Source organism: Anguilla rostrata, chromosome 14, assembly GCF_018555375.3.
Source record: "Anguilla rostrata isolate EN2019 chromosome 14, ASM1855537v3, whole genome shotgun sequence".
Classification (NCBI taxonomy): Eukaryota; Metazoa; Chordata; class Actinopteri; order Anguilliformes; family Anguillidae; genus Anguilla; species Anguilla rostrata.
Genome location: NC_057946.1, coordinates 32,935,653 through 32,951,921, shown reverse-complemented (window position 1 = coordinate 32,951,921; position 16,269 = coordinate 32,935,653). Strand labels below are relative to the sequence as shown.

General features: G+C 45.6%; 1 protein-coding gene across 10 annotated transcripts in view; it reads right to left on the bottom strand.

The window, feature by feature from the left end:
* Positions 1–16,269, bottom strand: part of LOC135239196 (3',5'-cyclic-AMP phosphodiesterase 4D-like) — a 308,165-nt gene that overhangs the window by 36,774 nt on the left and 255,122 nt on the right. Inside the window, exon 1 of one of the 10 annotated variants that reach the window (XM_064307712.1) lies at positions 14,837–14,998. The exons of 8 other annotated variants lie outside the window; for them this stretch is intronic. In XM_064307712.1, the coding sequence (XP_064163782.1) occupies positions 14,837–14,925 (89 nt within the window). In that variant the 5' untranslated portion in view covers positions 14,926–14,998. Of the gene's footprint in view, positions 1–4,710; positions 6,005–14,836; positions 14,999–16,269 lie in introns of those variants that run through there. One more of the 10 variants, XM_064307714.1, reaches the window with a different exon arrangement.

Sequence of the window (16,269 nt, the reverse complement as noted above, 5' to 3'; positions counted from 1 at the left end):
TCCGTCATCTCGCCAAGGAAATGGGCCACCTCTTCCGCAGCCCTGATTGGCTGAGCCAGAGAGCAGGCTGGAGCAGGGAAGCTGAAAAGAAGTTAAATGGAATCAAACGCCAGGTGGTTCTTGGTTCCAGTTCTGCCTGGTTTTGGTTTGAATCATACACCGATCGACATAACTCATGACCGTGGCGGGCAGCCCAGCAGGGTGTCACATGGTCTGCTCCAGCGTCGCCCTCAGACGGGAGAAGTTCAGCCGGCTGGGAGCGTCTCGGCGACCCCTTGCTGGCCAATCGGCTGGCAGCAAGTCTGTCTGTCCAGCCGCACGTGAAGTGTTTTCCTCAGACTCGTGTCCGTGTGAGCCGGACCGGTGGTGTGCGGTGTGAGAAGAAGTGGCTGACATTGAGTCACTGTGTGCTTCGGAGGAGAGCACACGCCAGCCACATCAGCAGAGGCTGATTAATATGATTGGACATTCCAAATGCGACAGGAAAAGCAGAAAGGCAGAATGGCCTTTAAAAAACAGCTGAAAGGGAGGAGGGGCAGGAGGGTGGGTAACAGGCAGGGGCTCACTCATTTTCTCAAAGCGGAAGCCAATTTCCTGCCAATAGGTGGGCCCCCATTGACACCTTGATGGATTACTAAATGGCTCTCCGGGGTTGCCTTCTAGGCACCACAGTATCTGATATTGGTGGACCTTTCTGGCCTAGTGACATTCCTTACTGCCAACTGCAAGGAGTTATGGCCGTGGGACTGTGGGTGTAGAGGGTCTTTCCATGTGCACACAAAGAGAGTGCTTCCCCATACACAACATTATTGTTATTGTTATTATAATAATAATTATTATTATTGTCATTAATAATAATATTAATAATAATAATTTGCTGAGCAGACACCAGTATCCAGTGTGATTTACAATGTTTAGACTTTTTCATTCTGTCCATTCGCACAGCTGTTCAACATCCAGCCAACATCAAAAGAGCCAAAAAGGAAAAAGCTAAGACAGACTTTTTTTTTCAAAGTGATTTGTGTTCCTCAGATTTGATTTCCTTCAGTCTGAGCTTTGATCTCCAGTGACCTCTGATTCATGTGGGAATGTGCACCGTCACGGATGGAGAAACAGAAGTTTCCGCTTCAACAACGCATTTTATATGCTGAATTTACCAGACTGAACACATTTTGAGAATAAAACGTTGTAAATACAGAATTAGACTGAATTACAACAGCTGGACGCATGCCAAAAAATCAGAACATTGTCAAAAACGTCATCTGAAGTACTTGCCTGCAGCCTTAAATGTAAAACCATGATCCATTCCTACAAGGTGACTACAACCTCCATGCCATATACCCCATAATACTGTAATTCACCAGCCCCATTTTAACGCTTAAAATAGCATATTAAGAATGCTATTAACTCTGGTTTCCTCCCACAGTCCAAGGACATGCTGGTAGGCTAATTGGAGACACTAAATTGCCTGTAGGTACGACTGTGTTAGTGATTGGTGAGTGTGCCCTGCGATAGATTGGCGGCCTGTGCAGGATGCATTCCTGCCTCTCCACCCAATGCATTCTGGGATAGGCTCCAGCACCCCGTGACCCGGCCCAGTATAAGCGGGTATAGATAATGGATGGCTGGACGGATGGAATACTCATTCAGCCTCTTTTAAATGGCCTTTCACCCTTGTGATTATGTGCAATACGTGTGTTAAATGTATGTTTCTTACCCTTTTTTATGTGACATAGACTCTATGGTACCAGAATGGAAAAGTCAGAGTGGAATGTCAGGTAATTTTTTGACAGCACATTTTAGCACTCAATAAGGATCAGCTCAAGCCTTGAACTAAAACCAGGAGGGTTAATAAAAGTCTCTGTCTGTTTGGTGAGCGCACTGACTTAACCACCACAAATCCACCAGGGTGACAAGACTCTCACATAGGACACACATATTGCTTAAGACTATTATCAGAAAATGAGACAATCAGACACAACATAATAATTATTCTGCAACACTTTAACCAGAATCACCACATGTACAAACCAGAGCTTGTACTAGAAGACTGTCAGACCTCAGTGATATAACAGAAGTTATGTGCATGTGCAGCAGTGATCATATGTAAAGCAATATATGTAATATATAATTATATCAAGTATAACTTGTACATGTGGGGTACTTTTAATATACAATTACTACATATTTTACAAAATGCACAGGACCTAAATAATGAGCTTATAACAGGGTTTCATATAAACAATAATGTAAACATTAGAGCAATATGAATTATGGAATTCTACAGCATGTGTTTACATAAACTACAAGCTACCTGAAAACATTTATATAAATGCAAGTGGCACTAACACTTATGCTTTTAATATTTTGGAAATATTTAAATTAATATTATGAAGTTAATTCAGTCTGTTTACAAATAATATGCAATATGAACACAACTGCATAAATGTTACACACAGAGGAGGTAGACAGAGGTAAGTGGTGATATTATACTGGCTGTAGAATAACACGGCACCTAAAACCTACACTGGGCCATACACTACGTGTGTGCGTGTGTGTATGAGTACGCTTGTGTGTGTGTGTGTGTATGAGTACGCTTGTGTGTGTGTGTGTGTGTGTGTGTGTGTGTAGGTGTGTGCGTGCGTGTCTGTATGTGAGTGTGAGTGTGCGCATGTGTGTATGAGTATTTGTGTGGGTGTGATTGTGTGCAGGTGTGTGCGTGTGTATGTGAGTGTGAGTGTGTGTGTGTGTGTATGAGTACACGCCTGGGTGTGTGTGTGTGTATGTGAGTGTGAGTGTGCGCGTGTGTGTATGAGTATTTGTGTGGGTGTGATTGTGTGCAGGTGTGTGCGTGTGTATGTGAGTGTTGAGTGTGTGTGTGTGTGTGTTTCAGTACATGTGTGAGTGCGTGTGTGCATAGAGTTCCCTCCTGAAAGTACTGGGTTCACAGTGTTCCCTCTTATCTAGTGTTCCAATTCTGACTTGATCCTAACAAAAAGATAGACATATAATTTTACCGTCTTTTCCATCACATTTAAACCATTAGGACATTATACATCCTAAATCAAAAGCCAGGCAACAGGATGGGATGCGTTCAAACGTATTTGCAGAAACTTTCTTAAATGGCACTGTTCTTAAATCGAATCTGAGCTGAAATCCGGTCGTTCAGAATGGACCAGAGGAGCGCGAAGACAATCTCACACACAAGTAAAGACCACATGGAGACGTACTTTTTCTGCATGTTTCCACAGTGGCAAGCTCATTAATAACATGTGAAACGCTCTGAGTGAAAAGGTGATGAGTGACTGGTGTGAGGCGTTCACTTTCCACTCAAAATGTCTGCAAGGACACCCGACATGTTGGCAAGGACGACACACAAAAATGGTCAATTGTAAACGGTTTTACAAATAAATGTTTTCCGTAACAGGAAAATTAAAACCCAAGCCATTGCTGCTGAAAAAAAAGATGCCGCTCTCTCCGCAACACTGGTTCCATCTCTAAACATGCTTGCGCAATGGAGACGCCCGCTGCCCCCCCAGACACACGGATATGTGCACACCTCGCTGTCTGAACACACTGCCCATTAGAGCTCAGTAGATACAGCTGTAGTTACCACAGTTACTATACATTCTTACAGATCAGCAAGAGAAAGGAGGAATTAAAACAAAACGATGTGTTCAGCAGGCTGCGAATCGGCCTTGGCCAGTGTAAAAGGAGACCAAACTTTTTAGATTCCCAAAACAGTAAGACAACTGACCTTTGAGCTAGAGAATAACATACCTTGAAGCATGGCAAAACATGTAATACTCTACCAGCATGCAAGCTCACTAAGACAACGAGTGACTGATAAACAAGTGTCCATGTTTGGGTAATTTGGTCATTTTCACATGCCAGTTTGAAGGTGTCCCCGTTAACAGGAATCATTCAGTTCCTTCAAGTCAGCGTTACAGTTTTTCGGGGTGTTGATGTCATGGTTAACAGAAACAATGTAAAACCAGGTACATGAGCCTGAAACTCACACTAAGGTGATTATTTTGGAGTGAAAAGGACCAGGCCACGCCCTGGGGCCTGTGTGTACGCCCTTCTGAAAGCGGTGTCTCTGGAGAGGCCGAAGCTGACCCAGAGTCAGCCTGAGGAAGAGGAGACCGAGCGGCGCCGGCTCCTGCCCTGGATCCCAGAGGCAGACTCGCGCCGAGAGCAAGACCAGACACAACCAGGAGCCGGAGCAGGGAGGGCAGAGCTCCCGCCGTAAAGCATTCCACAGCCAAACCTACAGTACCCAGCACCACCTGGAGCACACCGCACACCCGCCAACACCGTCTGCAAATACACACACACCAGCGGCAGCAGGGCAAGAACAGCACACACTAAAGGGAAACTGAGAACTTAACACACACTGGTCTGTGGGGGGGGGGGGGGACAGAGAGGGAGAGAGAGTGGGAGAGAAAGAGAGAGTGGGGGGAAGAGAAAGAGAGGAAAAGGGGGAGAGGAGAGAGAAAGAGGGGGAGGAGGAGAGAGGGAAAGGAGAGAGGAGTAAAGGAGCAAGAGGCAGGGAGAAAGAGCGAAAGAGTGAGAGAGGGAGAGGGGGAGAGGAGAGGGGGGAGAGAGGAAAAGAAGGAGAGAGGAGTAAAGGAGCAAGAGGCAGGGAGAAAGAGCGAAAGAGGGAGAGAGAGGGGGAAGGAGAGAGAGAGAGGGAGAGAGGAGCTTTACCAGATCCCTTCTGTATTCCGCAGGGAGCTCGTGGAGCGGGACCTGGGTTTGATAATGATGCTCATGTTGAAGCCGGACCCCCCTCTCGTGACCCTACACCCCCCCCAAAACGCAGCGCCCGGGGGTTTTAATCCGTGGCCCTGAGAGGGGCTGCCATGGTGTGGGGTCCCAGAATAAATCCACTGGCACGTGACCCCTCCCGGACCTCAGGGGTGCAGGCAGCGGAGGGGGATGTGGCGACGTCCCGTGTGCGGACCTGAGGAACAGCGAGCGCTGCCTGCGCTTCTGCGTGGGGTAGATACAAAGACCCGGGACGCGGAGAGCAGTGCCTCTCTCTCTCTCTCTCTCTACCCCTCTTTCTCTAACAGCGCAGAGTGCTCCGCCTCTCTTTTTCTCTCTCTCTAGCCCTCTTTCTCTAACAGTGCAGAGTGCTCCGCCTCTCTTTCTATCTCTCTCACTAATTCCCCCTCTTTCTCTAACAGTGCATAGTACTCTGCGTCCCTCTCTCTCTCTTTAACAGCACTGAGTGCCTCTCCAGAGTTGCTGAATGGGAAGATCTCTTAGTGGGTGGAGAGAAAGAAAGTAGGAGTGACCAGGAAAGAGGGAGGGAGGGAGAGAGGGAGGTGAGCATAGTGGAGAGAGAGAGAGGCCAGCACGGTGGGAAAAGGGCACAGAGAATGGGACCATGCCTTCATGTGAAGATACAGCATAGTCTTCCTCTCTCAGTGAAGGCTCAATGCTCCACGCTCTAAAAATGGCAACCCTGAACCCTGAACCCTGCAGATTCGGCTAAAAACCTGTTACACGTGAATATACAGAACACTGTGAGGTGTGCTGGAATCACAGGACACCCTGGCAGGTGAGGAGGTGAGATTTTCATACAGCAGCTTCACCCTGCATATTTTTACAAGTGTATCATGCACAGCTGAACAGAAGGTGAAGCCCTGACTCATAAGAAAATAAATGTTTACTTCATTGGTAAAAGCTTGACATTGTGGGTCTCCTGGCTGACATCAGGCCATTTTAAATAGAGATGGACTGTGTTCAGATGGGTTAAAAACAGAGTTGCGTAGATTTAATGAAGTAATTACAAAGATCCGCACTCCATGTTTTTAAGTTGAGATGAGGTCTAAAAGATTCAAACCTTTCGGTAGATTGCACCTCTCTGCACCCGTTTCTAACCCAAAAGGCTGCAGTTCTGACTTAAAATAGCGGCCCATATTGGCAGACCTCTTTCTCTTTTAAGAGCTCTCTGAGTTGCCCTTTTTCCAATTAATTCACACTGACAACGTTCGTTAATTAAAGAGCACAGTTTGTGACTCAGCGGGGGGTGGGGGGCTAGGAATAGGACTGCATTACAGTCTCCGGGGGGAAGGGGTGACACATCAGTGAGGTCACATGTTGTCACAGGGAGGTAGGAGGTACAGCTCAAGGGCTTAATTGACAGATTGGTGGGAGCCGTCAAATTTAGACAAAGTTCAGGTGAATTTATTTTAATGAATTATTTAATATCTAATCAGAGAAGGCCAGTTGAGAGTAGACTGGCTGATGCCTTTCCATACCTACCACAGTAATATCTATTCATTTGCTATATTCCGTTTTTAATACTATAAATCATTATACACCACAAAACATCAACTGGATGGCCTTTTGAAATACTTGTCCTGCTGTTTTGTTTTCTTCCAGAAGACAGCCATTAACTGGCTTTTAACAGCATTCCAAGTTGCTCTTAATTTAATTCCAGGTGGATCTTACCCAGAGGCGACTTCTGCCGCCCAGAAGTTCAGTGCCTTGTTCTTTGAGAGGTTAGTTAGTTGAAGGTAAGTTGAAGGTTAGACGTTGGAAACGCACACAGGCAGGTCAGAACTGCAGGTCTGCAGAGCTGAGGGGACCTTGTTCCACAGGTCTGGCCAGGTCCAGGCTATGGCTGGGGCTCAGTCCAATCTCTGAGCCGCCTGCAATTAGTGGTTAACACAACTGCACAGGGGGAGCGCCTTCCTCCCCGCGAGCCCTGGAAAGCTGATAAATAAGGACGTGCCTATTGAGTTAACGTGGCCTGAGGTGCATTCTTTAGCTGCAGGACTCATAGTAATATTAAACATAATGCACGCCTATACACATTCCCCTAGCCCTCGTGGTGTTCAGGTGTAATTCCAGAGAGAGCGCATCAGATTCCAAGGTTAGTGTTACACAGCGAGGAAGGAAGCTACTCGGATTTCTCCGCACACCGTAAAAGTCAACAAAAAAAAAAAAGATTTCACACAATGCACTTCACCGTCAACAATCATGGAACCAACATCAGCTTTAAAAAAAAGGTGAAAATCTTTTGTAGGATGTCTCTATTGAGAAAGACTGCAGGATGAAAGACGATATTCCCTCATTTTCAGTCAGAAGACAAACGCAGAGTCCTGAATGCACAGCGCTCTCTCACTGCAGAAAAGGCGCAGGAATTCTCAGCGTCCGTCTGCTAAACTCACTGCTGCAGGTGTTAATCCTCCTGTAGTCACGAGGTCAAAGGTCAGACAGGGAACATTCCGGGGAACAGTGTGGACATTCCTGAGGAAATCAGATAAAACTCTTATGCATATCCTTCAGCTCGGCTAAATCTGCATTACAATTACCAAATACACCATACACAAACTTAAGAACCAAAAAATAAATAAATAAATAATAATAATAATCAATTGTGGTTAATCTGACTGAAGTGAAGTTCCTTGCAATATACAGTTTATTGGGCTAGCGACCATGCAACACTAGAAGACCATAAAAGTATTTTTTCCACCTTTCTCCAATGATTTCCAAACAAATGCCCTCTGTCTGTAACCCTCTCTGCTGCCCCCTGTTGGAATAATATGGAGTAATACACAAGTAATATGGATGTCCAATGAGTGTAAAAATAACCACTGATGGACGTTTTGGTAAGCCAGTGAAATGAAAGACAGGTGTGGGATTTGGCCCTCCATGCGGAACACATTGGAGAGTAAATAACAACTTTCCAATAAATAATACTGTGTTTAAATTTCACATGAATGTGTGGAGACACCTCATCACTGAGCCACTGTGTTTCCAGGCCTCTGTTTCAAAGGGACATGACCTGGACAAAAGAAATGGTTTCCAAAGTAGAGCATAAATAAAGGCTGTGTGACTGTGTTTTAGTGCCAGAACTGCTCACAATTCATACCTAAAAAAAAAAAAAACACATTTATCACAGCTGCCATAAACACACATGAATGAAGAATGAACAAGCTTTGCTTCCAAATGCTAACGCTGGCTAATGCTGGCTAATGCAGGCCTGCTCCCTGTACTGCAGGTCTACTGTATGATAACATGAGCTAAATTTACAACCCAGATGAAGAGGCTGTGGAAAGAATATCTTCACGCCAGGGAACAATAATGTAATCTAATGTAATCTAATATAATCTAATATAATCTAATCTGTAAACCCACCAGCTCACAGCTGCTGCCATGGAAAAAAAAGACAATTGAAAACCGCGCAGGAAAAGATTTCATAACGACTGGAACGAAACTTAAGAACATTTTAATAAACAGAAAACTAAAAATAGAAATGTAAAGTGAGAATTATGGTTGTAATACACTGTAATACAGTGAGCACACACAATACCCTGCACCAGGCAGTACATAGGGTCACAGGACCAAAAGGTCCTGCACATAACAGATTTTATAATGAACTGACAGACAACTGAAGGGTTTGTAAAAAGAAACCCGTTTGACCCCTGTGAAAGAAAGTGAAGAAAGTGAACAGAGGAACGAACCTGCTGAACTGTGTGACAGCCTGGCTTGTACAGGTTCCAGGCAGATGTTTTATTTATTGAAAACGCGGGACAGATTTGGAAAGGGCGCATTCAACTGCTAAATGCAGCTAAATGTGTTCAGGACCGATGGAGATGAAAATGAACCAGCTGACGGCAGGGACTCTTCTGTTCAGAGCGTAGAATGCTACACTAAGGGCTTTTTGATTGGCTCAGCTGGCAAAGCACGTCACCACAACTCTAAGCTGGACTTTACACCCTCAGGTTCGTAGTACACCAGGACCACACTTTCAGGCGCTTTTTTTCCAGGGCTAGTTTTCAGGGTCTAGGGCCCCCCTGTAGTACTGTGTGGTGTTGGGTATATGGTGTTTTATATTGTAAACTGACTGCTTGTTATTTCTCTTGGCCAGGGGCTCCCTTGAGAAAGAGATGGCAATCTCAGTGGGACTCACCTGGTAACATAACAGATAATAATTAAAGAAAGGGATAAAATAAACAAATAATAAAAATAAAAGCAGCGCGTATCTCGGAGAAGCACACACACATTCAGCTGTCGTCCTCCCGAACACACACACGACACAGTGGAGACCTGAGAGGCGAAACTGGCCAATCCAAACGAGTAAAGGGAGAAAGGGGGGGGGAAGGGGAAGGGGCCGACGGGTTTGTGCTTCCCTTCCGCCGCGCTAATGGCTGGGACCGCCCGCGGCGCAGACGCCGCAGGTCTCGCTTCGTTTGGCCCGTCGCCGCCGTCAAGCGCTTGGCCGCTCGAGCGAACGCGGCGGCTGTGACGTGGGCAGGACCCCGCCGATTCAGAGAAACGCCTCGGGGGCAGGACCTCGCCGGGGATCAGCCTGAAAAGAGAGGCTCGCTCCGCCTCAGACTGCGTGGCCTTTACATCACCCCCCTCCGGCTTAGCGCGTCACAAAAAAGGCCGAGATCTCGACTTTTTAAAAGGAGAATTTGGCGGAAGCAGCTGGCGCGGGTGTGAGCGGTGTTTGCTCTCGTAATTGGAGCATTCAGACGCACGGCTCGTCACGTTAGCGCGGGCGGCGCTGACAGCAGCAGCTGCTGCTCGGTGAATGAGAAGCGCTTACTGTAAACGACACTTCCGCTGACCTCGTCTCTCTGCACAGACCTCAGCCTGGAAAAACGGTTGGGAAATCTTGCGTAATCTCACCAGGTACTCTGCCCCTGAGTAACTACTGAGTGGGACCCACAGAATAGCATTTACAGAAAAACCAGAAATAAAACAGCAGAACGCACGGATCTGGCACCAGCAATGGCTGCTGTTTGTATTCAGAAAGACTGGCATCGCAACACCGTTTGGGTAAAATATTGCAGCCTACTGCAGCCGTGCACACAAAACATGCATTTCTACGCCCATTTCATTGAAATGATTTCATGCTACTTGGACAGATATGCCCTGCAGGGGTAGAGTGAAGCATGAAGAATTTCTGTCCCTTATTACAGAGGAGGGGGGAGGGGGAAGGGGAGAGGGACGATTCCAACCCAAGCTTCGTGTTCCCTTTCAGTCATATTCTAACCCAAGCAGCATGTTCCCTCACACTCATATTCCAACCCAACCAGCGTGTTCCCTCATCTTCACCCCATATTCACACTATCCAACCACATGTTCCCTCACACTCATATTCAACCCAACCAGCGTGTTCCTCACATTTCTACCAACCCATGTCCTCACCTCATTCCAACCCAACCAGCTGTTCCCTCACACTCATATTCCAACCCAACCAGCATGTTCGCTCACACTCATATTCCAACCCAACCAGCGTGTTCCCTACACTCATATTCCAACCCAACCAGCGTTTCCCCACACTCATATTCCACCCAACCAGCTGTTCCCTCACACTCTATTCACTAAACGTGTTCTCACACCTATCCAACCCAACCAGCATGTTCCCTCACACTCATATTCCAACCCAACCAGCGTGTTCCCTCACATTTATATTCTAACCCAACCAGCATGTTCCCTCACACTCATATTCCAACCCAACCAGCGTGTTCCCTCACACTCATATTCCAACCCAACCAGCATGTTCCCTCACACTCATATTCCAACCCAACCAGCGTGTTCCCTCACACTCATATTCCAACCCAACCAGCGTGTTCCCTCACACTCATATTCCAACCCAACCAGCGTGTTCCCTCACATTTATATTCTAACCCAACCAGCATGTTCCCTCACACTCATATTCCAACCCAACCAGCATGTTCCCTCACACTCATATTCCAACCCAACCAGCATGTTTCCTCACATAGATAATCTAAACCAGGGTTGTGGGAATTAAAATGATTCCCAGACACAGCTGTTCCTCAGATGACATTTGAAAATGTCTAGTGATTAACTGAAATGGAAAAATGTATTTTGCTTCAAATCACTAAATAAGGCAAAAAAGTATAAATAAACAAATAAATAAATAAATAAAACAGTTCCAGCATATATGATAAAAATCCCTGAGGGAGTGATAGAGTCACTGAGCTTTGCTAACTTGCAACCTTCTGGAACACAGCAGGGAGGCAACATGTGAGCTTCATGGCCCTCTAGTGTCCAACTGGAGCAACTGCCATAATACCAAAATTACTCCGCATTTTTAAAAGCCATTACCCATTCAGTACTAGTTCATTTTTATGAGAACCATGCCAGCAAGGAACAACGGTGTCAGCTGGGGGTGGAAGCTGCACCGGGGCCATATGTTTTGTTAGGTAATGTATGAAAATATATGTATATACTGTTAATAAAAACACGTAATCATTTGAGTGCCGGTTGAACATAAATTAAGGTTTCAAATGACAGTGAACTAAACTGATAAATGACTGCATGTATTTCCCTCACTTCTGGCATAGCTCATTTTGAGACGCAAAAGTAAAAATGAGCGAGAGCACAGCAGAGCGGTGTGACTGCACAGAGCCATTTAACGGGCACATTTCATCCAAATGAAAATCAATAATAAAACATATGTTAAGCGGGTCCACACAGTGAATACTTCAAGTAGCTTCTTTATATGAAGCCATAGTGCAGTGCAGGCAAGTCCAAATAAATCTGGGAAGCTGGTTAAGATTTTCATGGAATTATCAACAATTTTCAGCCAGTGTCAAATTGTTTGGGTGCTACAGCTCAATACGCAATAAGGAAAAATGTCAGGCTGAATATTAATTACCACAAATGAAATCTCAAATAGACCTGGAATGGGATGGACAGACATCACACTAATAAACAGCATTGCCAGATGTTCTAGTGCAAGTGAAGATCACTGCATTACTGCTATAGTTCTCTATGTCCCCGTTCTTAATTAGACGCCAGAGTCAAAATAATCATTTTAAATACCGATAACATTTCTGCAAGTTACTGACAACTTTAATGATGCTGTTTGCATCTTTAGTTAATACACAAGAAAGTTAACAAAAGGTCAAGAGATGAATTTAGGTGTGGAATTCGCATTAATAGTCTGTTGTGGTTGTCCCTCAACTTCAGGACAAAATAAGTGTCAATGCCAGTAAAGCAGGGTATCATGAGTCTGAAAAAATCTGAATAATAGAGCCAGAATGCACTGGTGAGCTCAGCAATAGCAAACAAACACAGTAGACCACTGCAGTGGATGACTTTCAAATGTGAAGAAAAACCCCTTTTCAACATTTAAAAAGATCAAGAACACTCTCCAGGATGCAGGCATAGATGTGCCAAAGACTACCATAAAAAGACCAAGATGCAAACCACCGATAGGCCTCACAAGCAGAACGGCCTGGATAAAGTTTGCTAAAAAGTACACAAAAAATGTAGAGTCCTGAAACAAAGACTTACGGACACAGCTAAGGTGAGTGTCAATCAACCTGCGCCAAAGTGGTGGAAAGAGGAAAGCGTGGAGAAATAAAGGAAGAGCTCCATGATCCAAGGCACCCCCCCCCTCATCTGTGAAACATAGCAGAGGTAGTGTTATGGCTTGGGCATGTATGGCTGCCACAGGAACTGGCTCACTTGTCCTTACTGATGATGTGACTGCTGACGGCAGCAGCAGAATGAATTATGAAATGTACAGAAACATTTTATTTGTTCAAATCCAACCAAATGTCTTAAAACTCATTGGACGACACTTCACCTTTCAGCAGGACAATGACCCCAAACATACTGCTAAAGCAGCCAAGCAGTTTTTCAGGGCCAAAAAGTGGAATGTTTTTGACTGGCTAAGTCAATCACCTATTCTGAATCCAACTGAACATTCATTTCACTTGCTGAAGACAAGACTGAAGGCAAAAAGCCCCCTGAAACAAACAGGGACTGAAGGTGGCTGCAGTACAGGCCTGGCAGAGCATCACCAGGGTGGTAATGTCTATGGGTCACAGACTTTATGACAGACATCAAATGGAAAGGATTTGCAACCAAGTACTAAATATGACCACTTTATTTGAGATTATGTTAATTTGTGCCATTACATTTGCTCCCCTAAAATGGGGGATTAACATATAAAGGGCAGTAATTCCCAAAAGGATCACCCGATATGGATGTAAATACCTTCAAATTAAAGCTAAGAGTCTGTACTTTAACCTCATATTCATTGTTTTATTTCAAATTCAATATACAAAAGTGCAGAGCCAAAGCAACAAAGAAACTGTGTCACACCATTTAGGAGCAACACAAATGCATCCCAGTTAGTAGATGTGCTCCTAAATTATTTTTCCAGTTAGCACACGTCAATTTTCAGGAGCAAATGCCCCTAAAATGGGAGCACTGTAGAGCCCTGTTATGTGTGGTTACATGCACTGAAACCTGTTCAAATTTAGGACTTAATATGTGTGCGTACATGCACTGAACCTGTTCACATTTAGGACTTAATATGTCTGTGTACATGCACTGAACCTGTTCACATTTAGTACTTAATATGTGTGCGTATGTGCACTTAAACCTGTTCAAATTTAGGACTTAATATGTGTGCATACATGCACTTAAACCTGTTCACATTCAGGACTTAATATGTGTGCATACATGCACTTAAACCTGTTCACATGCAGGACATACATATGTGCGTACATGCACTTAAACCTGTTCACATTTAGGACATACATATGTGCGTACATGCACTTAAACATGTTCACATGCAGGACATACATATGTACGTACATGCACTTAATCCTGTTCACATGCAGGACATACATATGTGCGTACATGCACTAACCTGTTCACATGCAGGACATACATATGTGCGTACATGCACTAAACCTGTTCACATGCAGGACATACATATGTGCGTACATGCACTTAAACCTGTTCACATGCAGGACATACATATGTGCGTACATGCACTTAATCCTGTTCACATGCAGGACATACATATGTGCGTACATGCACTTAAACCTGTTCACATGCAGGACATACATATGTGCGTACATGCACTTAAACCTGTTCACATGCAGGACATACATATGTGCGTACATGCACTTAAACCTGTTCACATGCAGGACATACATATGTGCGTACATGCACTTAAACCTGTTCACATGCAGGACATACATATGTGCGTACATGCACTTAAACCTGTTCACATGCAGGACATACATATGTGCGTACATGCACTTAAACCTGTTCACATGCAGGACATACATATGTGCGTACATGCACTTAATCCTGTTCACATGCAGGACATACATATGTGCGTACATGCACTTAAACCTGTTCACATGCAGGACATACATATGTGCGTACATGCACTTAAACCTGTTCACATGCAGGACATACATATGTGCGTACATGCACTTAAACCTGTTCACATGCAGGACATACATATGTGCGTACATGCACTTAAACCTGTTCACATGCAGGACATACATATGTGCGTACATGCACTTAAACCTGTTCACATGCAGGACATACATATGTGCGTACATGCACTTAAACCTGTTCACATGCAGGACATATATCTTTGCATCTGATGCTACACACAAGTGCACAGTATCTGTTGAGAGAGCCCGGCTAACGCTGGAGGAGCTCAGTAATCTCAGCAGGCCACAGGCTTCAGACGCCGAAGCAGATATAACGGACCTATACGCACTGATTCCAAAACAGCCGCGAGCAACATAAGACACACGCGCACAAAGATTAAGTCTAACGCACACACACACACAAAAAAAAAACACCTCCCGCTTTCTACATAACACACGCATACATTGAGACACTCGCTCATCTCGAAGACGAAGAGGAAGTAACACAGCGCTAAACGCCGACCGCAGCGCTTCTGAAGAACTCGGCTGACAGGTCTCGATTCTGAAAGACGGGGCACGGAGAGAGACCAGGCAGCCTTGAGGCTGAGGTCTACCTGCACGACCCGCATCCTGAGGTTGAGGTCTACCTGTAGGACTTGAGCAGACGCTTCCTCTTCGTGCCTCTGGGCCGGGAGGGGGCCACAAACTCCCCCGGGGGGTCCCGCTCAGCGTCCATGAGCTAGCGCAGCCTCTCCGCTCGGTGCAGCAGGGCAGGCAGGCGTCGTCCTGCGTGTGCACCCGCTTCCTGAGCTCCCCCCGCCCACTGGCCTGTGACGCCACACCCGCCGCTAACCCAGCCCCACCCCCCTTCCCCCCCAACCCTCGCTAATCTCATTACTGAAAGGGGAGAGACAGTCCCGGCCAGACCAGAGTGGAGAGATAGCTCACGGCTCCCCCTGCGTCTCTATCCTCTCTTCTCACAGCCACGGTGAGTCATACACAGCACATACATTTACACATGCGTGTGCTTTCACATACGTGTGCTTTCACATACGTGCGCTTACACATGCGTGTGCTTTCACATACGTGCGCTTACACATGCGTGTGCTTTCACATACGTGTGCTTACACAAGCGTGTGCTTTCACATACGTGCGCTTACACATGCGTGTGCTTTCACATACGTGTGCGTACACATGAGTGTGATTTCACATGCGTGTGCTTACACATTACCCACTGAATACTGCGCAGGTCTGAGATTGGTGTGCTATTAGTAAGTCCCTGAATACTACACAGGTCTCAGATTAGCGCGTCATTAAGCCCCTGGAAGCGCTGAAGCAGGACACGGGAGCCTCCACTGAGACGCACACGTGGAGTCAGGCTGTGTCCTAAGACGCCGGTCCCTTAGCAGGCTGCACAGGGTAAATCCCCAACACACAGAGCCAAGCATATGACGGAGGTCACAACCTTACTGGGGGGGGGGGCAGTCCACCCTGGACGTTTGAGCCGTTACCATAGAAACAGGAATGTGAGCTATGCGTGTCTTTCTGAACCAGGAGTCACACAGGTCCACCATGCCTCCTCAACGTCCGCTGTCACTGTCCTTCTTACCCACAATGCATTTCTGAGAAACCCCCAGTCGGCTGTCAGGATTCTGGAGGGCTGCAGTGTCCATTTTTGTTGCACTGAAGCACTACAATTCGGGCCACTGGTCAACTAATGAGAATGCACCTTTTACCAAGGCCTGAACTAGCTGCTGACTGGGAGGGTAAAAAACACAAAAAAAACCTGCAGACACCACAGCCCGGGAAGTCTGCAGGTTGAATTCCTCCACTCAGATAAACATAATACATTACCTGAAAATACACACATTTTTTTTGGAAATGTCAACAGGTCCTGGAAATTTATCACTAGTTCTACCAGATGCCTCTTAGGAGGCTTAAAGTCTTAAAGGTGCTTGTCATGTCCAAACAAATGCTTCCAAATCGGTTTTATTTTCTCCAGAAAAATGTAACGTTTTAGTTCCACCTTTCACAGATGACAACAAGGCCGAGGTCAATCCTATTTCAATTTAGTGAATTC